The following is a 26,305-nucleotide window of genomic DNA, read 5'->3' as shown; positions in this document are numbered from 1 at the left end:
AGTCCCACCAAACAAGTGGTTTCTAAGCTGGTTTGTTCTTAATAAAGCCAAATAACGTACAACAAGGAAAGCTAGCTAAAAATTAATACATTTCAGTTTTCTTAGAGCAATGAAACAAAGGAATGTAAACACGTTTCATGTTTCTATGTTTTTTATTTTCATCTAACACAGTGAAATGTCTATATACAGCTTAATAATCTTGGCTGAGGTATGGGTTGGCCTAATTAAGAAACTCAACTCACTCATCGGACAAGTTTTTTGAAATTCGTATTGAGCTTTTACCGTTAATTTGGGTCAGGTTTGGATCGATTCCACTTCAATTGTTTTAGCAAAAGCTCAACCCAACCAGACCCAAGTTGCACCCCTAATCACGATCTTCAACCTGTTGAGGAAGAACAGTCCTTGAGTCGACAAGGAAAAAGATTTTAAAAAAACCTGAAATTTGTACTGTTATTCCATGAAAGATTATCCTTACACCACATGACTGATAGTTATGAACATAAAACTCTTCTCTTCTACTCGAGCAAGAATCTCTATTCAAACTCTAACTAGGACCAGGTAACTTACCTTACCAAAATTAAATAATTAGATAGTAAACTAATAAACCTAAAGAAAACGTGCAAGATCTTCATAGATAAAAGCATGAATAAACCTAAAGAGAACGTGCAAGATCTTTCAAGTAAAAAACAAGGAATTTGGGAAGAAAACTCCAAAAGAGAATGAGTAAATTAAATAGTGTCTTCTATTTGATATCTTAGGCATGAAATTTATGTGGGTCCCTAACAATCAATACATTAAAGTTGTTATAGCAATGGATTCAAGTGAAAAAGTAGAAGGGATTTGGAAGGGTAAATAGAACCTTTGTTTTGATATTTTAGGCATGAAATTTCTGTGGGTCCCTAACAATCTATATCTTCTTTTCTTCTTAAATTTACCTCCCCCCATTTTGAGCTAAGGGGTCCCTATTGTTTTCATTATTAAAAGTACATTAGTTGTAAGATCATGGTTCAAAATCAAAGTTCAACTGTGACTTCCCATCACTATTTTGCTTGAAGAGATCCATTTTACCTTCTTCCCTTGGTATCTTTGTTGTATCCTAATCAAAACGATGGATGTACACCTGTGTAGTTATGAGGGAAGAGTTAGCATTTTGTACTCATTTCTGGTGAGGAAGCTTAGCACCGATGGAAATGTAATTGTTCTCTGAACAATCAATCAACTCCATTAAAGCATGAACACATTTGTTTTCCCTTTGGATTCGTTGGGACTCAATTCAGGGCATTAGCAAGATTAGTGGCCGTATGCACATATTCATATTGCAATTTGTGTGTACATACACGTATCCCTGTGGGATGATTTCCTACTTTCTGGTATACTGAAAAGAAAAAGGAAAAAGAAAAAGGAAGAAATAGCAGATTTTCTTGTCTGAAATAGAAATGTTGACATATATAATAATGATGTTACATAACAATATTACTACAACATCGATCCATAGAAAGAACAGAAAACAGATGAATCAATTGATTGAATGGGAACAATAATTTAAAAAATAAAAACTACAAAAGAAAATAATCAAAGAAAAGGAAAAACCTGGAAATTTCGAAAACGGTGGGGAACTGGAGAGGGCAAAATTGTCCACAAATCCTCGATCAAGGTTACTAGCTATCGAATTTCTTGGGCTGGTGCCATTGTGCCAAACTTCTTGCCAACGAACCAAGAAAGGAAACTTTGGGAGGAGACCCCCTTCTTCCATATAGATGCTTTCCTCCTAAATCCGAATAATTTGAACCGTAATCCTTAAATCTTTCAATCTGCAATAATGTCAATACAGAAGGAAGTTCTTAAAGAGTCTCGCTCTCTTTGACATCATGAAAAACTGATGATAATTTTGAAATAGGTTTCAGAAAATGAGATAAGGAAACAATCTCCTTTCATATGTGATTTGGTTATAGTTTTTCCCACTGTTTAAAGAATCCCCAAGTCGAGTAGGTTTTACCTAGGCAGAGTTCTTGGCCAAGTCAAAATTTTGCCCTACAAAGTCAATAGAAGCTCCTTTCACACGGCGACTTAATGAAAAATTGACTAGGTCAATCACTGACCTGCCGAGTAGACTCCATTTTACCTTTCAACGCATTTATTTAGAAGAAGACTCCATTTATTCCTCTTTCCGGATGGTAAATATTTCTCGGAACATGGAGTGTGAATCAAACCGATATTTGAATTGAAGTTAGTTGTTTGAAAAGACCAAAAGTCTAGTCTAGAGAGGAGTGGAAAGATAGGAATAGGCCAAGTTCTTGTCGGTGTGCCAAGTTCTTGTCTGTGAAGTTTTTAAACACTGTTCTGTCTACAGAAAAATCAGGCTACACTTTGGATGATCGGGAGGAATATGAGAAGGCAAAGGGTGGCCCACCAAATAGGCGGTCCAGAATAATGGGCATGTGTGACTGGACAGTAGAGATTTGTTTATACACCAAACTTTGATGTTCAGTTGTTGCACTGCGTAGTCTGCAAAGAGTCTTCTCAAGCGCTTATGTACCATTCTATGAAGTATGAATATGAGGCGAATTTCAATTTGCATGAATAGGGCGCAAGAAAAGGAAATCAGCAGGCTTTGAAGGTAAAGAAACAGGGAATCAACTGAGATTTCTAAGTCGGTCCTATTTAGGTTGATGACTAACCCAGACAATGGGGCCTTCCAGCAAATAGATATGTTATGAAAATGGCATTTAGATAAAAGCATAATGAAAATATTGCTTTAATCAACATACCTTGCTTATCTTCCCATTTTTCAAGTGATATCGAATACCCGACCAGTTGATAGACTGAGTGAAATGTGAACGCAACGCAGAGATTGGATATAAAAAATTGTCTACCAGCATGGCAACAAAGATCTGCTCAACCAAATATCAGTTAAAGAGTTATATTACAGGTCAGCACCAAAATGCTATTGTTGTTAAATCCAATAAAAATAAATAGAGATCTAATAAAATGCAATCTACAGAAACATAATCTTATAGTACAAAATGACAACCATCCTCGATTCCTCGTCGAAAAAACACTAATCATCAAAAGATTACTTATCACGATATCTACTACTCAACTAAGCCTTCGTCCCAAACTAGTTGGGGTCGGCATTACTTATCACTATATATAACTAAAAAAACTGGGGTTGCAATAAGAGGCCCCAGAATCTGCAATACCAACGGAAACCAAATAAATGGGAAAACCAGCGTTGTCATTTGCAGGACACTAGGCTCTGTTTAGGAGTGCAACTTGGGTCGGGCTCAACCTGAACTCAACGGGTTCAACCCGATTTCGGCTCGGGTTGGGTTGGCATTTTCTTGGGTTGGGTTGGGTTAGGGTTGAGGCCTTGGCAACCCGACCCGAACCCAACCTCCATCCTCTAATTTTATCATTATTTGCTCAGGATTATATTTTTCTTGTGTTTTTCTATTTGGTCGTAGATGAACCCGATCCCAACCCGACCCAATTTGGAGGCGGGTTGGGTTACCCGAGGCTCGGGTTGGGTCAGGTTAGGGTTGAGGGAATTCTATCTCGGGTTGGGTTAGGGTTGCTCTCAACCAGACCCAACCCGACCCGAGTTGCACCCCTACCTCTGTTGCATGAGTACGGATACGAGTGTCCGAATCTGACACGGTTATTGAGTGTCAGATGTGGTTAACCTCAAAAGAGGATTTGTGGATTTGCCTAATTTTAATCTTTTGCATGATAATATGGTTGTTTGTTGGAAATTTTGGTAGGTTAGGTAAATAAAACGTTTCATTTCCACATAAAAAACTTATTATGATGGATAAAATTCAAAACACGTGATAATAATAAATTTGTTGTAGTATTTAGGAATTAAAAAAATTAAAGAGATCTAGAAGTATTGCAGTGAATCCCAAAGCATTGGAATCCGACATGAGTCTATACTTCACTGATTCAAAAGAATCCGTATAACGTAGCCACTAGGTTATTTAACACACACACACACACACACACACATTAAATATTTTATATAACAAACAATTAAAAGAAGGGAATCTAATATATATTAAGTATGCAATAAAGATATTCAATTACATGCAAATTAAAAAAGAAAGGTGGATCTAGGCCCCCCAGCATGCCTGTATTAGTTGATACAGCGGGGCAATCACGAGTTCAGCCATTGTAACAAGTCCCGCAATGATATAATGATCCTAGAACCTTGATCAATAAGGATGTTTTTATGGGCCCACTAAGAAAAACTAAACCGTAGAACATTATAAGTATCGGGGATTCAAGTGGGGCACATCCATGTGGCATGGGACAAGAAACCATGTACGTTTGTTAAGTGGGACCCAAGGTTGAATATTGGGTCACACAAAAGCATGTCACAAAAGAAGTATTTTTAGTGTATTTAACGGGAAAACTTGGCCCACCCAGTGGTTATTTAAAACCATAATAGTGCGAAGTCTCTTCCGACTATTAAATACTTTACAAAGGTAAGTTTCTTTATACCAATTAAACATCATACGCATGTAAATTTTATAGCAATTAAATACGGTAAACATGCTAATTTCTTCATAGCTATTAAATACCCTACATTTATAAACTCAGGCTCTATTCTTAGCTCATAAAAGTTTGGACATAAAAACATATTTTTCGAATGAATAATGTCCGTGGGCAGCACATGTTCTCTTTTTCTTTTTTAAGATTGCGCATGCCATGTTCTTGTTTAAATAACTGAAATAATTAATGAAATTATTTGAAATGCAGCATTTCAAGCTCACATTTGGGCTTTTCAGGTATAAATAAAATTGTTTGATACTTACAAGGCCCCAGTTATATGAGCCAAGCAAGACTGGAGGCTCTTCTGGAGATAACATGTTGCACAGTTGAATCTCCACCTTAGTCAAATTCCACATCGCAAGGAGTTCTATAACAGTACAAGTCGCTAGGTAGCCAACCAGAGACAAACCTGAAGAAAAGAAGTTCAAAACACTGTAAGGACTAATCAGAATTATTAGAAGACAAAAAAAATATAATACATGAGTAAGCTTATGATTGATTTTGATACTGTCATTTTACTGATGTGTTCTTGCTTCCTGAAGTAGAGTTTTCTTTTTTTTTTGCATTTTTGCATTTTTTTTAAATGATGTCTATAAAGTTTAAGGATCCTTACATAAACCATTTTATGGCAAAAATCAAGGAAAACAGACACATCGCTGTCCAGTCCTACCATTCTCAACTGAATCAAACCTACCTAAAAACGAAAAGTTGTGTGCTCACCGCGAGAGGTAAAGGTTGCTTCCTTCAATGGATAATCACTAAATTGTGCTCTGACTGCTGTGACAATATGAATCATTGCCATAAAATAGGGTGCAACAAATCCCCAAGATAGGTAGCAATGTGAAGAAAATAATGCACGGTTCATCATCCAGTTAACTTTTGACACATATGATTCTAGAACAAATGTTTGCTTCCTCAAATAATTCCAGTACCTGCATAAGAACAAAAAAATAATACAAAGATGAGCAGATGAAATTTGAATATGAGTGGAGAAAGTAGAATTTGAACACTACACACCTTGGGAAAGTGAGATCACTTGCAAGGGGGTGGGGAAAGACAGCAACTGGAGGTGAACTAATGAGCCTCTTATGTGCACCTGCAAAGTGATAGTTTATTCAAGTTCAGCAATCAGTAATGCTGAATTCCTAATTTCATTGACTAGCTTATAGGTAATTGATGAAAGCATTGTGCTTTGGAAATGGCTCATCAAAATAAGAGTACGAAGAAATGTTAAATTAGTGCTTTCCTTTTTCTCTTTTCTTTTTCTTTTTTCTTTTTGTTGAGAGAGAGAGAAAGCAAATGGAGATTAAGATTAAGAAAGAGAGGAGGTGACACACAAGACGATGAGATAGCCGTGCAAAAGAGAACAAAAATTCAGAATTAAAGCAGTAATGACTCTCCAATACATAAAGAATCTTTATCCACTCCTTTGCCAAGCATCCACCATATCATGAGCACTTCCAAGAATAAGCTTGAAAGTTGGATCTAAATCTCTTCTGAAGACTTTATCTGAAAGGATGTAATATGCTAATCTCCAAGGACCCAGTTTCACGATCAACAACCAAGAAATGACTTGTTTAAAAGGTAAAAAAATAATTGGATGAATGAATTGGATGCTATTTGTCATATTTGATACTTCAATCAACACAATTGCTTAACCATGTTCTCATAACAGAATTACCCAACATATAATAGAATGGTCAGATGACAAGACGTACGGAAAGGATAGAAATGCTCAAGTTGTTTATCGACTAAGAATTTAACTCCGGCAAATCAACTATTGTGTCACCGAGTACTTAACGGAATTACCCAATATATAATATGCTAAGTATTGATCGTTTTCTTGTACTTCTCCGTACTTTCTTCAAGATTCTTCGCCACTTCATGAATTCTTGTCATGGTGTTTGCAAAATCTTCAGCCTTCTTGTTAGACAATGATGGGTTAGGAATGGGTGCAAGATCAAGATAGTGTTTTGGAGATTTTCTATATATCACCTCAAATGGGCTCTTTAAGGTGGAACGATTCACCACATAATTATAAGAGAACTCCGCTTGAGGAAGCAAGTATCCCATTGGGCCTCCTTGCCGCTAGACTCCTAAGCAAATTTCCCGAAGTTTGATTCACCGCCTAAGTTTGTCTATCGGTTTGAGGGTGATAGGTACTACTATAGAGCAAGCTAGTACCAATTCTTTCCACAAACAATCTAAAAATGATAATAGTGTACTGTAGGAACCAGTGTTTTGAGTATGTCCCTTGCATATTTGGCATATTCGGCACATCTCCATATAAAGGGTCACATCTCGATAAACAGTAGGCCAAAATTATTTCTTTCACTAACAAAACAGTTTTGACTCTTCCAAAATGTCCTCTTAAACCATCCTAAATGTAGCTCTTAATAACATACTCTCTAAGGGAGCATTTTGGAATGCATAGGCGAATCCTTTACAGAGAAAATCATCTTGGAGAAGATAATCTCCATGTTGTTCTTCTTTGCAAAGCTTCCAAATTTCAACAAAGTCTTCATCATTGGCATATATGTCTCTAATGGGATCAAACCCTTCAAGTTGCACACTCATGGCATTAAGAAGAGCTACTCTTCTTCTAAGAGCATCCGCTACTTGGTTGCATTCTTTAATACAAAAGTATACTCTTGTAAGAAAGCAACCCACTTTGCATGTCTTCAGTTTAGGCTTCCTTGAGTGTCGATATGCTTGAGAGCTTCATGATCGAAATTTAGAATAAACTCCCTTTAAATAAGAAACGACCGGCAATGCCAAAGTGCTTGAACAAGGGAATAAAACTTCACATCATAGGTAGAGTACTTCTTCTATGCTTCATTGAGTTTCTCACCAAAGAAAGCAATGGGATGACCTTGTCTAAGAACTCTGCCAATGCCACATGAGAGGCATCACAATCCACCTCGAACATCTTCTCAAAGTCCGGCAAAGCAAGCACAACACTGGACATCTTGTCTTTTACAAGTAGAAAACTCTTTTCGACCTACATTCTTGATGATGCACGCAGATGGCTAGTAGAATCAAAGATAATTGGCTTCAGCTCTATTTAAGTAAACAAGCCAAACTTCAAAGCATGTTAATGCAGACTTAGGGGCTGAATTCAGGTAGGATAATGTCAACAAAGGTAAATTCAACTAGCAATAGGATTTAGATTGGATTACCATAGGAACCTGCCCCAAAACTGGCAATCCTTTGTTGGCTTTCTAAATCCAGCCTACGTCAGTTCAGCTAATTCTGCCCTAATTGTATAGCAATGGATAGGATGGATCAGTTCAGAATCATCGGTTAAGATGTGGATGGTGACAACATGAGATTCTATTCATGGGTTCCTCCAAACTTATACACAGAGGGATAGTTACTAGTGGTCCCGGGTTGCTCGCACCCACATTTCAACAAACATTAATTGTGCCCATAACTGGAATTTGATTCAAACCGATGCAAAACTTCCACAATGGAAATTCAACTTGCAACTGGCCTGGAACTGTTTTGGTGGTGGTCTAATTCCAGCACTCGAATTCAGCTAAACAAAACCCAGTCCCTCATTGAATTACGCCAGGACAGATTCGCCTCATGTCTTTTCACTTCATATAATAGAAACCGAATCAGCAAGGTGCTTCTTATGATTGGAGTGTGATTGAATTCATGAAGTTCTAGATCTATGCTTTCTCAAGGGGTTTGGCACAGTCTGATCCAGAACTGTATCGGATTATAGGGATTCTGCAAGAGCTGGAAATTACAGTAATCTCCTAGGAAAAACCAAGCTATTTCTCATCAAGGAGAACCAAGATTGCCACTGTTTCAAACAAAACAGTTCAGACACCCAAAATTTTCTGAGATCTGGGCAGTTTTCAGGCCTCCAAATACATATGAAATCTCAACAGCATCCAAACCAGAATTTCAATATCTACAGTTGCATTCACCATGGAAGTAGTAGGTAGCAACACCAATTTGCAACAAGCATTTTAACTACCATGAATTCTATTTATGAATATGAGAGAATTCAACAAAAATTACATGGTTAGATCTAAAATCTAGGAATAGCATTCCATTCGTGGTGACATCCTTGAATTCCTTCAAGAGAGGTTCCAACTCACTAGGCACATCGAAAGACTTTTCTAATTTTTTAGCAACTAGCATGTACACAATACCACTACTTTCACCTTCTTTTGAAAACGTTGACTAAGAAAATTACTACCCTCCTCTTGTAGAGATTTGGGTGCAATTTCCTCTTTACTAGATAAAAGAACAATTTTTAACTATCCCATCCTAAAGGTATACGTATTTTTACGGCCATCAAAGGTGGCATCACTAACATGTCTATCATATTGCCATGGCCTTCCTAGTAGTATGTGGCACACATCCATAGGAACTACATCACACCAAACTCGATCACAGATTCTTACCCATAGAAAATGAAACTAGACATCGCTTAGTAACTTTTACCTCATTACCCTTTAAACCATTCAAGCTTATAGGGCTTTGGGTAGGGTTCGGTTTGGAGCCTAAGCTTGTTCACCAATTCATGAGACACAATATTTTCACAATTCACACCATCAATCATAATGGTGCAAACCTTGTCATGAGATTTGCATCAAGTCTTGAAAATGTTTGAACGAAGCCAACCATCATCGGAACCAACCTTTGGTGTAACAAATACTCTTTGAATAACCAAGCTTCACCTTCCTCAGGTTCGATCTTCTCATGTTGTATGTCACCTTCCTCATCATATATGGCCTCATTTGAATCATCAACAAGATACTCCTCATTTTCTCCATCACATAAGGCCACCACTTGCCTCTTGAGACAATCTTTGTAACAATGACCAACTGTACCACTCTTGAAATAAGCGTTTAGATTGGAGTGATTGGACTGATTTCCAACTTGATGTGTACGGGTTGATTTTGTAGAACTTCTGTTGAAATTTTTGGATTTTGAATTTGAACCTCCACCATGTGAAGATTCACCTTTGGGAGAAGGATAGAGACCACGAATACCCACTAATTTCTAGGCACCGCGATGAGTAACCTTAGCCTCCACCTTCAAGGCTAGTTGATAAGCATCATTGACACTCAATGATCAGTGCATCTCAACCTCATCACGAATAGGAAACTTCAAACCACCACCATACATTGTCACAAATTGATCTTCACTTTCTTGAATATCATTATGAGCCATGAGTTTGTAAAACTCTTCGGTGTAGCACAACACATTCTTGGATTCACGGCGTAGGTTATTGAATTGCGAAAATTTAGTTTGAGAAAATCCCAATGGAAAAAATTTCTACTTAAGCCTAGACTTCATTTTCTCCCAAGCAGAAAACTTATGCTTTCTTTTGTGGATCCTCATCTCTTGAACTCTGTCCCTCCATGTCAAATCGTAGACACATAGCCTTGTAGTCACAAGCTTGACACGTAGGCTTTCGGGTGTCTCCTTGTAATCAAAGAACTCCTTAATAGCACTAAGCCATTCGAGAAACTCCTTAGGTTGTAGACAGCCATAGAACTAGGGCAAGTCAATCTTAACAGTGTCAAAATCACGATAAACCTTCCCAACCTAGCCTCCCCATGATTATTGGTGAAGGGGTTCACATCGAACTTGTCACTAGAATTTTCATGGCTTGATCCACCATGCTCACTGCTAGCTTCTTGGCTTCAAGACATATTGTAAGTTGTTAACTTGTCTTTGAAGTGCTTATGTCCATCATCTCTTTCATCTCTCAAATCTTCCATCATTTGGTTACCATGTCTTCCTCTAACTCTTCGTGCCACCATGAAAAAAAACAAATTGAAGCTAGCCTGAGAGAGTAATGTTGGCTCTGATACCAAATGATGCCGGTGATTAAGAGGGAAGAAGAAGAAAGTACAATGTAAGAACAAAACCAAGAGAAGAAGGAAACAGGAGTAATGCTCAATCAAATTGATATATTATCCAATGTTTCAAAACGCGGATGCGGGTCAAAACGTGGCTGAAGAAAATCCTAGTCGACGCGGTCGAGTACTCGGTTGATGTGGCTGAGTACTCGGTTGATGCGGTCATACTCAACAGAGTCAAAGGAGTTTTAATGGCTTTGTCGAACAAAATGCGGAACACAACAACAAAAAGAGGAATGCGGCCAAGGTTAAAGATAGTCGAGTCGGGTAGTGCAGCCCACAATGGCGCAGGGGAGTTTTAAAACTATGATACTATCAATAATATAAGTTTGTCCAAAGTCCCCTACTCTCTCTCTTTCTCTCTCTCTTTTTCTTTTTTTCTTTGAAACGGGCAAAATTGCAAAATCCCTGGCTCTGTCTCATACAACTCATGTTATAGAATTCTTACATAGGACCCTCCTCACAACATAAACTACTACAATTTTCAACACAACTTACTAGACTTAAAGAAACACAACTTATTAGATACAACTTACAAGACTTAGTTAATGAAATAAGACTTACTAGACACTAGTTAATGAAGCTTACTAGACCTCTTAATGAAATGCAACTTACTATGATTAATTAAATGAGGTAGTTGAAGAAAAAGTCTTCCAAGCATTTATTACAAAAAAAACTGTGGGTACTCCACCCAAGCTGCCAAGGCGTGACATGGCTGCCAAGTTGGCATTGCCTCACGATGTTCATACCTTTTTCATGATTTTAACCACAAAGCTTTAGATATATTATGTCGACTAATTTCTTCCATCATGAGATGTCCTTGTACTCCTTCCTGGTAGCTAGTACTCAATATTATATCTTACTAGTTCGTGGGACGGAATGAGATGGAAATGCTTATGATGGAACAGATCTTGCTGACAACAGAGAAATTACTGGCAATAGCATTGGTGACAATTTCATGAATGAGAGATTTCACGAGTTCCCATTCCTACAAGGTCATACCATTATCATGTTTTTTAATCACAAAGCTTTAGATATCTGATGTCCACTAATTTCTTCCTATCATGAGATGTCCTTGTACACCTTCCTAGTAGCTAGTACTCAATATTATATCTTACTAGTTCGTGGGGAGGGAATGAGATGGAAATGCTTATGAAAGAACAGATCTTACTGGTTTCTTTGTTTCCTCAATCCTGCCCACGTTCTACCCCTTATCTATTGCTTCTAACCCCACCCCACCCCACGCCCACCTCCCAATTAAGGCCACTGTCTACATAAGGACTCATCCTTCCACACTTTTATGCGCTTTTACCTCAGGAAATTTTGACGTGAATTTGAAACCTTCTCACTCTCCACCTCACTATTGTTCCACCACTCTGCCACCTACCTAACACTCTTCATCTCCATCCAGCACACATTCTCAAATTTAAAGGCTGTGGGTCCCCTCAACAAACCCCTTTACTCCAACATAAAAGGAGTGATGGAAACAGCCTTAGAGAGCGCCCTTTGACAAATTATATGAAAGTGCTCCTCTCAAACATGAGAAATCACAATTCACGAATCTGTCCAGTCGAACCATAAGAAGCACCTCGTGACAATTGAACTGCATAGATCTAGCTCATTCCTTTTGATAAAATTATTAAACATGTCCATACAAGTCATCGCTATACTGCTTCCCTTTGTTTCATGCACATAGTGTATTGTGTTAAAATCACCACCACGACCAAACACCCACAACAGACCTCCCAAATGATACATAACCTCCAATTCCCTCCACATAGCATCTTGGAGAAGTAGTGGCCCTTCCATGTCCAGCTTTCTTATTGTTTACCTGGTTAATTGGTGGCTTTTGATCTGGACTTTATAAAGCTCTGAAAGTGATGCAAATCTCAACAATTCTGCTTTGGATTTATTCATGGAGGGCGAGGGAGGGAGGGTGGGAGGGAGAGAGAGAGAGGGAGAAAAAAGACGAGAGAATAGAAAGTGCAGGTGAGAGGATGTATATTGAAAATAGATAATTGGTGCCTGGAGAGATATTAGGCACAATTTTGGCTCTATAGATTTGGTTGCCGGTTGATTTGAGGTTTTAATTTTAAAATTGAATTGACGGATTTGGTTGCCATAATTTCACGTACCAGATTTATTGCCTATTCTAGCGAGTCTCTTTCTTCTCACACAGACATACTCCTTTTAGGAGGAGAATGACCATATGCACAAAATTCCATTGAAAGATGCCAAGTGCCGAACAAAATTTGATAGATAGCAAATGCAGATCCATTTTATCTCGATATTTTAACATATCCCCATCCCATAACACAATGAGTTCCCCCACACACTCATTGTTTTCATATAACCAAATACAACCAAAAATTAACAAGACAGTTTTTGCTACTTAAAAGTTTACGTAAGAGTAGACATATGGATCTATTTTCAAAAAAAAATAATTGAGAAAAAATTAACTCGAATACCATGAATCCAACTTGCAAATGTATACTTTGAATGAAATATTACCAGCTATCGCGGCAAGAGTCATATCATCGGAGTATCCACCATCTCGAAGTCCACTGACCATACCATATAGGTCATTTCTAAAATCATCAGCATGCATCTAAGAAATAAAACAAACACAATAAGAAAAATATCTTACGATGTTTGACATCAACCCCTTGAGACTCTTAACACAGAAATGAGAGTGGATAAGTTTACCATCATGCACCCTCCCCACAAGAAGAATGTTCTTCCACCAGTAGCAAATCCCATCGAACAAGGCTGCAAAGATATCATTCACTAGTAAATGCATACCGCTCACTAAGGACAATAGAAATAAATTCTTAAAAGTATACCAACATTTAGAGAAAACGTCTCTCAAGGAATTGTAATTTTTCTAGAATATGATATAGATTAATCAGTCCATCACACTCCACGGGTAAGTTTGGATGCATATACAGTCACACAATGAATGAGAAAATAAAATAAAAATAAAAAATAAAAAAGAACAAATTGAATGGCCAAATATTAGATAAAGACAAATACAACCAAAGTTATAAACTGGATCTCAATCACCTCAACCACTTAAATCTCACTCTACCATTTCAAAAAAAAATCATCTAAATCTCACAAAAACTAAAATTAATAGTAAAACACTAACATGTCTGACACATGAATAGTGACTAAACCCATCTCATTACATTAAAACTAAAAACCCTAAATTGAGCACTAAAAGAAAGCAATAAACGACTTCTGTTATATGGATGGGTCTCTCCATTTATTCTTCGATTGATGGTCCCCATCACATGTCCATCATAATGGTAATTGTTCAATAAACTTGGTGGCAAAGGGTGCCTTCACCATTACTGAAGATTTGTAAGGAAATTCTACGAAAGAGAAGTTAGCTCAAGACACAGTTTGGATTGGATTCGAAGTTGGTTCTTCACCTTGAATGATTCTTTCTTTAGTTTATTCATTTCGAATAAATAAATAAAAATGGTACGCAATACACACAAATATATGATAGTTGCACAAGAGTAACTGGACAGGTAGTACCATCAGGATCAATGATGACGATCAATCCTAGGCTCCCACACGAGGATATGTATGTATGATCAAAACTGTTGAATTTGTAGAACATCCTGAGGAAACCCACATGGTCTTGGTCCCATGCCAGACGGATATCTTATGAGTGAGATAAAGAACTACAAAAAATTAATGGTTATCTGTTATTGGCATTACCTTAAAAGAGGCTTGATGGATCAGGACATAAAATTATCCAATCAAGATGTTCTCAAAGGCATTTACCCAGATTTGCGGTCCCTGGTCGGACCAACGGATCCAATCACATAGCCATGGCACAAGCGGGGGGCAAGGAGTGTTTGTTAGGAATAAGCCTAACAGCCACCTGTCTTTTCAGTATGTTCCTAGTTGCAATTGGTTGAGCAAGTTATAGTCATCTTTAGTTCTACTAAATTATAGAATAATTATTATCATTCAAAAAAAAATTATAGAATAATTATTAAGTTCTCAAGAATCTAGCCACATTCGCACCCTGCAATTTCTCAGGGTGCTTTAACACCATGTAATCAACATGTTGCCATAGCAAAATTTATGGCTGTCATGGCGTGATGATTACCGTGTGAGAAAAGATCCTGCAAAATTTGCATGGTGTGAAAGTGTAAAGACTCTTCCATTTATCAAATATATTCTAGAAATTTCTTAACATTATAGGGATTGATATCTACATGACTGTGTTTTTATTGTAGGGAGAATCACTTATTTAATTGGCTTCTGAGACCTTTTTGGGAATTGTAATAGCTTTTGACAGCTGATTAAAAAAGTATAAAACTAGGTGGTTCACCCCATTATCAAAGCATGGTCGTGCGGATATCAATAGCCACATTATATCACATAATATTTATAACTTCATATATTTATATCATAAAAGTTCAGTGTTCTAGTGTACGATGCCATCAATTTACCATAAATCGTTCTAGAAGAGTGTGTAAGCCCTATAAAGTTGGAAGATAGACCTACGTCTAATGCTTGCACCTGGGGCTACCGGTCACATTTGTGCCTCAGCCATGACGTCACATATTCCAACTGAGCTTACCCACCAAATGACAAATGATCAATTTGATCAACTTAGTTTGCGTAGATTTTTGCTGTCTTGTTTCAAACATAATTCGTTATGTTATACCATAAGTATTGGCCTTCTCTTCATTGAGAAAGATCAACTCGAACCCAGCCAAGTATAACATGGAAACTAGGCCTCAACATCTACTAATTTCTGAAACATGCTGTAACACTAGATCCATATTCTCAAAGAACACCTGATTTGCTGCTTCAATAGAATATTAAATTTTCTCTAATGTAAAAATAATATCACTTTAAAGTTTCAATATAAATCATAAAATTTCAAATCTTATCATATTATCCCAAAAGGCATAAAAAAGAAACCTTAAAAGGTAACAATACATACTTTGCATGATCTGCCTTGATATGCCTAAAAACCCTACAATAAGTTATTAATGAACATTCCCAAGTGCAAATATATGTTCACATGAAAGTCAAGGATTCAAAATATACAAAATGTCATGTAATTGGGATTCATAAGTAGAACATGCACGAGTATTAAACTTGGCCACTCTAGAACAGATCATTTTAAACACTCGTGTCTCTCTGATGAGCTTGGGATCCTTGGTTTGATAGACATAATGCAAAACAATGAACAATTAATGACAGAATCCCTCGAGTTCCATTGCATGGTCTAAAACCAGCTATGGACACATTTATATGCGGTTGGTTAAATTCCTCAACTTTTTAAGGTATACTTGATAATATGATAGAATATAAAACGTGAGATTGCACATTGATTAATGATAATAGAATGTGAATATTTATATTTTTCTTTTTCTATATGCATTTTTTAGCAAGAATGTTATCTTTTGTTGATATTACAAGAAAACTATTGACTCACGGAGCACTTTTACAGCCTAATTTGACTCAACCCAACCTTCCTCTTTCTATTCCGGTACATATCCAATTGTAACAAGTCTTGGGATGATAAATGGCAGTTAGAAGAGACAGATATTTGTTTATTCTCTCCACCACCTTTTCAAAATTAGACAAAGTTGAGCATGTAGCTTAGCATGTCGTGATAAAAACTTCAAGGTGCAGGCAGGTCCAAGGGAAATGGAACAACAAAACATGCCGAAAGACAAACATTACATAATTGAGGCAGAATTCTAGCATCATCCGACTGCATGAAAGAACATGCAATACATGCACGACTACTTGGGGACCGAAACCATTTTTGTTTTTATTTTCAAATTTCGATCATCTCGGCCAAAATGACCACATTTCGGCTGAAATTTGAACCGAAATCCGAAATTAAGTTGATTTCAACATGGCCGAAATTTAAAGCCATGCTTGGGGCTAAGTGGGACCGCCCGTAGTTGGGTTTATTGACCCTTGCTGCGTATGAAGCCCTCACTTGCACCAATGATGACGCAGCTATGGCGCATTTTTCACATTTGCAAGTGACACTAGCAGTCCCCTCTAATTGCCAACAAAGAAATCTACAAATAATAGCATAAAAAATAATGGCTAGTTTAGCACAGCATCATACCATATGATATTCGTAAATGCAGTAACTCCCTAAGCTTCCCGAAGGCAAATCCAGAGGGTATCCAGTTTGAATAAATATCTGCACAAAATTCTCCACAAGGATAAGCCAGTGAAACATGCACTATTGTACTTCAATTATTTGCATCATATTTTCAAACACCGGACAAAATAATTAAAGGTAACAAAATATCTGAAAGCGAGGATTAATGACATATAAATATTCATTATTCAAATCAACAAAGAAATTAATATCGCACCTCAGGATTCTTCTGCATCTCTGCGGTAAGGGCACCAATGGACCCAGGATGCAGCCTTGCATCATCATCCAGAAACAAAACATACTTGCTGTCTTTATGCATTTTCTCCACGCCAACCTGGAAAAATGTAGCATGGACACAAAGTGTTGTATTCCTTAAAAAAAAAGAAATATAGCATAATATAGTATCTTTTCACTGTTCAGAATCATATTTCAGAGATAGCCATAAAGCAGTAAAAGGCAAAATAGAACAGAATGTATGCCTTATTGACATCCTTCCCTTGGAAAAAGTGACAGTCATGCCCAAGAGACCAACAATAAAGTGACGTCATAGTTTTTAAACCCCCCCGCATCCGTGTCGACTCCCCCGAGTGGACTCCCTTTTACCTTGGCCACATTCCGCGTTTTGCTCTACAGAGTCAATAAAAACTCCTTTGACTCTCCCGAATTTTGACAACACCAACCGATTACTCAGCCGCGTCAACCAAGTACTCGACTGCATCATGCCGACTCAACTAGGATTTTTCTTCGGCCGCATTCCGCGCCGCATCCGTGTTTTTAAACATTGACTGACATTGACCATTCGGAAGCTCCTTGGAAAATATATTTGCAAGTTGGACCTCATGCTCATATAAGGGTTGATATCTCCTTATCGACAACCTTCTCTTGAAAAAAATGGCAGCACACTTTATTGTGTTTCTTTTTCCACGTATCCCTTATTGACAAACTTCCCTTGGAAAAAGTGGCAGCCATGCCTAGCTGACCAGCAATAAAGTGACATTGACCTTTGGGAAGCACCTTGGAAAATATATTTGTAAGTTGGACCTCAATGCTCATATAACGGTTGATATCTCTTTATTTTTTATTTTTTTATTTTTGGTAGGTAAGCTGGGATCGAACCTGCGACCTCAAGGTTGAAACACAGAGCCTCAACCATTGAGCAACAGGCCCAACCCCATATCTCTTTATTGACAACCTTCTCTTGATTAAAAAAGAAAAAGAAGGCAGCGCACTTCATTGTGATTCTTTTTCCACACAATGCAATGTGGATGGCAACTTGAATATTGCAAAATACCTTCACAGGAAGTTCCACAATAAATCTGATTCTCCAAAGCACTCTCTTCAGCCAATTAACTCGCAATTACTGTAAGCCATCACCCTATACTCAGCTTTTGATAGACCTTGCAATAATTGACAGCCGTGTAGAATGTGATTCATTCTTTGAGCCATAGTTACAGTCGTCACGAGATATGTGTACCATTACCATGTCTTTATTAGCAGACACCTGTAACAACTAAAGTACCCTGAGCTAGAATAGTTTACCCAATATGTTGGTCATCAGTGAAAGCCTATAGCATTTTAGTTGTGATTTGAGGTTTTTCATTCCAAACGATGCACCTCTATCTGATATGGTTTGTTCAGCCAATATAATCTATACTTTCGGGGTCTTGATAGTTTTCCACTCCTTATTATTACATCACCATGATCACTACAAATATAACACTTTGCCCATGAATCAGAGTTACCATGCCCCTGCCTCTACTGCCACCACTATGGCCCAGTCCTAGACAAAGGTATATAAGAGATACATGGTTTTTAATTTCCTCGAAATTTCCCCGAAATGACAAAAAAATGTTTCCGTTACGAAATGTATATGAATTCCTTCCATGTCATTATTTCCGTCGAAATTCTCAAAATTTTCACTAAAATTCCCGAAATTTGACCGAAATGATCGGAACAACAAAAACTAGAAAGATATTATGATTTGCCTTTCATTTCATTAATATAGGTAATGATATTTGGTAGGCAACATCATTGAACTGTATAGCAAAGTAACCGTATCTTATGCATGGGATGTCGGATCGGCATGAGACCAACACATGTCACTAGGTGTTTGATGTGATTAAGACATTATGGATGGCTTTCTTGCTTATGTGTTGGGTTTCTAAGTATGTATTTGTGCTTATTCTAGCATTTCTCAAAGTTCCATCTTAAACTTTCATCATTTGCATAAGTTTCTATACGTTTCCATGATTTTACAAGATTTCCACCAAACCGAAATGTTTCTATTTGCGTGCTCATTGAAACCGAAACCGAAATTTAAAACCTTGATATTGGAGCTCTATGACTCAACACGTAACTAAGAGCATAAACTCCACTCAACGGAGGTAAAACTTGACTCTCAAAGATTCGAGTATGAATGCCTCAAATTTTGTACTTGGACCAACCAATAACTAAGAGAATCTTCTTTCTCTCTCTCTTTCTTTTTCCTTTTTTTTTTGAATGGTTAAGAGATTCTTCTTTCTTTTTGCTTTCTATTTACAGTTCCGCTTCTTTAGGACTTGAAATTTTAATAATGCATCCACAAGCACTCCGTATGGAAGAAGAGGATGGAAGGAGAAGAGAGAAGGAGATGAAAAGAGAGAAGTTATGGGAGATTGTGGAGATTCTAATTCCACCTCCACAACCACTTGTATACATAGATGTTAAGCTCACTATTACATAAAATGCCATTAAGGAGCCAATTAATAACGGGCCTCATCCTACTAATGTAAAAAAGCATAAAGTTAAGTGATAGAATTACAGCAAAACATAAATGCAAATCACCCTAAACTAACTTACTTTTAACAAGGAAAATAACATTTGCCCTCATAAAATGACCATTCTTCCAATAATCCTCTTAGATCTTTATAATATTCCTATACAAGCCTGTCATCTTGAAAACAATCTATTGATGGAGATGGTACATTTGCAATATTACTCCAATCAGAATAAAACTCATTAATTATATTCCACTTTCTTGGCTATAGAGAGAAAATGTAAGTTGTGATCCACGAGGCTAACAAATTCAAAAGCCAAGACATCATTAATAGTCTATTCTCTTCTGGATTCATCTTAATGTGGGAGCCTCGACACATTTTTGTACTATGTCAAATGTGAAATATTTATTGTCAGTCCTACTAATTAAATATTAATTTTATTGACTCTTCTTTTAATTTATACTTGCATTTTGTTGTTAAACCCATGCCCAACCCAGCCCTAACTAAATTTGTACTTTAATATTACATGTAATTGTATGTTTGTTTGTCTCTATTTCCCTCTATAGATTGAGGGCTGAAGATAAAAAGAGAAGTCGTGCTATCATTGGTGTCAAAGAAAAGAAAAGGAGAAGTCTGTAAGTGTAGCTTAAATTGATGAATGCATTGTTATCTAATTATCTCATGTTTGTTTTAGACTTTTCTTAGTTTGTTAAATGAATACCACATTTATCTTGTCCCAAATTATGATTAGTAATGAGTAATTTTATATGTATGCTTATGTATGAGCGTGACCCCAATTCTGAATTTTTAAGGGTTGCTATATCAGGCACATCATATCCGTGTCCACAAATCTTAGTCATCATGCAGCTCTTTACACCACTTGTACAGTTGCTGACGTCAACCAGATTACTTCCGTCCCTCTTCTATGTGTTTTTTGCCCTTAATAATTACCATTTGTAATTGATTGATCCTTTTGCAGTAGAAGACTAAACTAGAAGTCAATAGTTTGGTTGTTCCAGGGCTTCAATGTGTTACTCTAATAACATGTTATTAGAGAAAACACTATTTGAGAAAGTCAATCATCCCATGTTTTGAAGTTTGAACTCTTATTATTGATTAACAAATCACAAAATGTCCCCACTTGCTAAGGTTAAGTGGGGATAATAAGTAATATCAAATGGACAAAACAAACATAAATAATCACAGTTGTATCCAGTGTTTCAAAATGTGAATGCAGGCCAAAACACGGCCAAAGAAAATCTTAGTTGACTCGACGTGATGCGATCGAGTACTCAGGCTGAGTACTTAGTTGGTGTGGTCGTAGGCTCATTAGCTTGGGAGAGCGAAGGGAGTTTTGATTGACTTTGTAGGGCAAATAGCGGACTCCGAAAAGAACGCAGTCTAGGTATAAGGGAGGTGAATTGGGCGAGTCGATGATGACGCGGGGGGGGGTTGAAACTATGGCTATATCCCTTATGCTTCCAATGAAGTGTATGCCAGAAGAAACTTATATCAATCCATATATGCATTCCAATATTTAACAACAAATTCGATTGAGGTAAAATCCAATACACACCAAATGTTCTCAATATAGAGAAAGCCCTCCAAAACCAGCATTAAAAAACTGACTGCTTGGAACTTACCAAGAGGCTTGGGAGAGACAATTTGACAGAGTTGAATGAGGCAAGGATAACCTTAAAAAAGTATTGGATATTCAAAAAAAGAATAACGCCCATATACAAATAACAAATGAGAGCACAACCACAGCAAATTTGTTTCTTATCTTATTTTTACATTCATAGGAAGAAAAGAAGAAAAGGAATGAACACTTTAAAGTTTACATACTAACTGATTGTGAATTTTCTGACTGCATCTTGTTGACAACCCAGCAACAATAATCTTTGCATCGACATTATCCTGAAAATTAACAACAACTACATCGAGTAAAGAAATGAGAATAAGGTAAAGATCAAACAGATCCAACCAAAAACTGATCTGACATTGGAAAAATCTTGCCATATCTTATGAACTATGAGTGTTTTAATAATACACATGATACGCATTGCCTGTATTTGGAAATCATGGCGATAAAGCACAATAAAGGGTAGAGGATAACTACCAACTTTCCATTTTTACATATGATAACCCCATGTGGAAAAATAAAACGTACCAAAATGCTAATGTTTTGGGGGACGAGTAGATAGAGTACTTGCCTCAAAGTCAGAAATCAATAGAGATACAGCATGGTAAGCTGGATCATATGTACTTTCAACTACAAAAAGGAATTCCAAAGGCCCACCATAGAGAGAAGTGATCTGCATCCAAGTATTGATGAACTGGAATGAATAAAATTAATTCCAAAAAATATATATAATGAAACAAAATATGAGATTTATAATCAGTATGTATGTTGTACACAAGTCGCAATTCACAATAAAATCTTGAAAACCAATCTAGGAGTTCAGTATAAGCTTGTAGGAAAACTATGTACTGAAGAAACCTAGAGTAGGGCTTCTAGCTGGATAAGCATTCTGACCTGACTTCTCCAGTTCCGTAAATTATGTTCTCCAAACCCCTTCAAAGGCATAACAACTGATACTCTTGGCAACTTTATCTGAGCTGAGTGCTCAAGATCATTGATATCTTGACAGAGAAATGCGAAGGCATTACCACCTTCAATATTATTCTTCATCCGTCTTATCTCTCTATTCCTGAAAGACGATAGGAATTATAGCAGACATCTTAATAGTGATTTATTACTTTTTAAACAATGCGACAACTGGAAATATGCAAACTATTATTCATAATATCAGGCGACAGCTATAAATATGCAAACTATTATTCGCAATATCACTTATTCATAAACATCCGAAGTGGAATACCTGACATAAGCAGCGCAAACCCATCCAAGAGCCAGAAGTAAACAGATAAAACATCCCTAGAAACACAAGCAAAAGATTCAGCCATATGAAATATGTATAGATTGCACCTGTAAATGAAAATTAAAAAAATTACCAAATGCGTAATCTCACACAGTTTAAAAGAATAGCTGCATAAGGAGCAAAATTTTGTACAACCAAACAAGAAAGATCTGAAATATCGGATTGAAAGAGCTTACGGACAAAGCTAAAACGGAAAAATGCAGTGAAAAATAGCCTGGTGAACATCTCATGGGAGTTCTTTATTAAACTTCCCATAGAATACAATCCCATCTAAGGATATGTTAGATATGTATATTAGAAGAGTGTTATTATTTATAAAGCAGAAAACCAATCATGGGTACTAGTGTACTACTAGACAGGATAGAGTAAAGCTCTTGTGAAGATAATAGTGAATTTAGTTCCTACCGTTGTTGCATTTATATGGGTACGAGTGTAGGAATCTGACACAGGTACCGAGTGTCGGATTCAGCTGACCTCAAAAAAGGATCTGTGGATTCACCAATATATTTTAATCAAATCTAACTTTAATTATGTCACTGGAATAAATGATAATATGGTTATAACAAGTACTATATTGGGAATTTTGGTAGGTGTGGTAAATATTAGGGGTGTTCATTATTCGGTTTTAACCGAATAATCGAACCGAACCGAACCGAATTGATTTGGTCGGTTCGGTTCGGTTTCAGTTTTTTTAATTCGGTTAATTCGGTTTGGTTTCGGTTATCTCGGGAAAAAAATTCGGTTAACCGAATAACCGAAATTAACCAAAAATAAACATTATTTTTTCAAAAAATGGTGTATGGGCACTCCGTAGGATGATCCAAACCGTCCATTTGATTGATCACAACTTCAATAGGTTGTGCCTAGAAAACCATTTCGATAGATTGATCATAGCCCTCTGATCAAACCGTCCAAATAGATTTTTTTTGTCTTTTTTATCACTATTCGGTTATTCTCGGTTATTCGGCTATAACCGAATAACAGAATTTTTAATTCGGTTCGGTTTTCCTAAAATTCGGTTCGGTTTCGGTTTCCAAAATTTGATAACTGAAATTATTTCGGTTATCAAATTTCGGTTCGGTTATAACCGATTGAACACCCCTAGTAAATATTATGTTTTATTTCCATTAAAAACTTACTATTTGAATAGATAAAACTCAAAACATGTGATACTTGTAAATTAGTAGTAGTAATATTTAAAAAAATAGATAAAAATTAAAAAGACATCTAGAAGTGTCGCAGTGAATCCTAAAGTATTGGAATCAGATATGGGCACGTCGCCCATTCAAAAGAATACATGTAACATAGGCTCCTACTTATCTCCAAACATGGTTCAGCCTGGGTTTCTAGTCTACTAAAGGAATCGCCACTCCAGTCCTACTTACCAGTCAGCATTCAGTAACTCTTGATAATGATGTTTGATTTTTTAGTCTGACTCTTCCTGGACTAATGACATTGCCTCACAGGTGCAACAAATAACATCACAAATGGTCGAATAAAACGTTGAAAAACTCATACGCTCTGGTCAATGCACCATTCTAACTGGAGAAGAACATTCATTTTGTTTCTATGTTAGGATGGGCCAGGTTCCCATATTCATGAATACAATTGTCATTATGATAAGATCATTTTTCCCAATTGAAAATCTACATACGTTTGATTACAATGAAATTTCCCAAGGTAAACAAGAATGTCTTGTGATTCTACAACTTTTAAATACTTTTTTCTCAGTCCGAAACTCTAAATTCTTGTCAGATTCTTCTTCTGCAGAATCTCAAAATGGAAAGCTCACAGCTAGGAAACCACTAGCAAATCAAGGTCTGTCCATCATCCTATTAACATCACAGTTCATCTGCTTCATTTTTTTTTTTAAGATTACCAGTTCATCTGCTTCAAGTAAGCTGCAAGTGAAACATCAGTCACCATTGTTTCGGATAAAGGCACAGCAGCCATATGTCATATGTCTCGGCAAAGAAGGAGTCATGAACATCAGTTCCAATTAAATGATAACGAAAACAGCTACTCGTATGGTACCCGTCCAAATAAATTTGGATAGGCATGGTACACTGTCATGTTTATTGATTCTAGTCCATTGTTGACAATCCATATAGTCCTACCATCATCAGTTGAGATATTGACACATTGATCCAAAGGTCTACTTTTAGGGCTTCACAAAGAGGAGTTTAAACATTGAGTTTCGCACCCCTTGATATAATGGCTGGGATACCCATTCAGTGTGGGACTCAGATGGACCGTTGCCGCATACGCAACAGTCAAGAAGGGATGATTCTCAACATGCAACTCTGTTTTTTTACATCATGAGATTCAGTTTTCTGCGTGCCTGAATTGTGGGCATCAATGCATTAGTGGGAGTTTTCTGTTCGAGTTAACTAGCTGAGTTTGAGTAAGTCGGAGAGAGTTACAGAGATTCTATAAGTGTTGCTAGTCATGTGGTTACTGCATGGCTCTAGGTAGGATTTGTATTTAGTTAATTAGTTTATCTATTTAAATTCAATGATTTAAGCTGTCATCAGGTTCTCTCGAAGTAACCATCTTCTTTGTTTATTTACTCTTCTAAATAGACTCCCTTTTGCCTGGATTGGTCTACGCTAAGTCACAAATATCATCCTTGGGAATTTCTTGGCAAGGGAAAATCTCGGAATTTTTTTATTTTTTTTATCTTTTTGTGGTTTATATAGGGAAAAACAATAAAAATAAATTTATTTAAAAAATATAGGAGAAACATATTTTTTTAATATATATATATATATATAATAAAAATATCGTAAAAATATCGTGGCAAATGATTAAAATGAAAGTATCACTATTTTTTAAAAATCTTGGGACTATTTTGGGATTTTGTCGCTTTATCAAAATATCGTGATAAATCGCTATATTTTGAAAATATTGGATATATTTGTGACGTAGGGTCCACGGATTAAGAGGGACAAGGGTAAAGCCCAAGCTGATCTTATTCACTGTGTAGCACAAGACAACAGCACCGCCTAGTAGGATAGAAAATATATAGATCTGAAACAAACAGAATTTGCAGTTAATAAAATTCTGAAAAGGGGGGAAAAGAGCCTTCTTTATAAAAGAAGGAGCTTTCTTTGATTCCAAAACACTGCAAAAATAAATAAATAAATCTACTCAATGCATTGTTTTCAGATCAGAGAAACGAGAAATGAGATCTATAACAATAACATCCATCTGGTGATAAAAAAAAATGAAGGAGAAAAAGAAAGCAAACCCTTTTAAAAGATAAAACGAAAGGGAAATGAAAACTACCTGGATCTGGATGAAAACGGCGAGAGGACTGCAACAAGCTCTGCTCGCAGAGATGAGAAACGCGTCGAGAGCTTCGAATGCAGGCATTCTTTCGAGGAAGAACAAAACCCTAAATTTTACTTTGTACGGTATCTTTCAAATCCCTCTTATCGGGAGAAAAACAGGGTGTGAAAAAGGGAATGAGGAGAGAGAGAGAACGGATGAAGGATATTCGTTATATTTATAAGGGGGGAAGAAAAGCTGAGATGGGATTGGGGGAGGCCTTGGATCTTCTTCCTTTTTTTTTAATCCGAATGCTAAAACAAAGACCGAATCTTCCTTGAATGTTGTCGTAATTACAACCTATATTTACGGAGTTTTTATACGATGAAAGGCCTTGTAGTCCATTATTTTTCAAAAAAAATACCGTACGGCCCAACACTCCAGATGATCCAAACCGTACATACGATGGGTTTTTTTGTACGGTTTAGATCATCCTAGAGTGTGGGCCGTACGGTACTTTTTTGGAAAAATAATGGACTATAAGGCCTTTCACCGCATAAATATTCATATTTATCTGTTTGGGAAAGGTTTGTGGTTATTTTTATTTTATTTCGTGGGGGAGTTTGAGGTAGGCTTAATAATGGAGATAGTTGACTATAATTAGGATGTCCAATGGCATTCGATTGCTTGCAAATGGGTTTTTGAGAGAATGAGCAATGATGGATGTTTAGAATTATT

At 36.7% G+C, this 26,305-nt stretch overlaps 1 protein-coding gene across 2 annotated transcripts; it reads right to left on the bottom strand.

Annotated features, from left to right (window-relative positions):
* On the bottom strand, positions 1–25,921 carry LOC143846275 (uncharacterized). 2 transcript variants are annotated; one of them, XR_013234733.1, is made up of 15 exons: positions 25,586–25,921; positions 22,238–22,293; positions 21,892–22,066; positions 21,569–21,670; positions 21,201–21,272; positions 16,817–16,933; positions 16,561–16,638; positions 13,146–13,208; positions 12,951–13,047; positions 5,569–5,647; positions 5,272–5,483; positions 4,815–4,960; positions 2,769–2,891; positions 1,591–1,811; positions 1–382 (listed from the first exon to the last, which is right to left on the bottom strand). XR_013234733.1 is itself a non-coding variant. In XM_077354711.1 (14 exons), the coding sequence occupies exons 1-14, from the start codon at positions 25,670–25,672 to the stop codon at positions 1,659–1,661; spliced, it is 1,560 nt and encodes a 519-aa protein (XP_077210826.1). In that variant the 5' UTR covers positions 25,673–25,921; the 3' UTR covers positions 1,400–1,658. The 2 variants fall into 2 exon arrangements, 1 of the variants encoding a protein (XP_077210826.1); XM_077354711.1 differs by lacking the exon at positions 1–382 and having other exon boundaries at positions 1,400–1,811.
* Positions 25,922–26,305: the final 384 nt, after the last annotated feature.

This window comes from Tasmannia lanceolata, unplaced genomic scaffold, assembly GCF_043159265.1.
Source record: "Tasmannia lanceolata isolate RefF3 unplaced genomic scaffold, GAP_Taslan_0.1 ptg000015l, whole genome shotgun sequence".
Classification (NCBI taxonomy): Eukaryota; Viridiplantae; Streptophyta; class Magnoliopsida; order Canellales; family Winteraceae; genus Tasmannia; species Tasmannia lanceolata.
The sequence above is the reverse complement of the archived record's forward strand: the minus strand, read 5'-3'. Positions and strand labels throughout refer to the sequence as shown.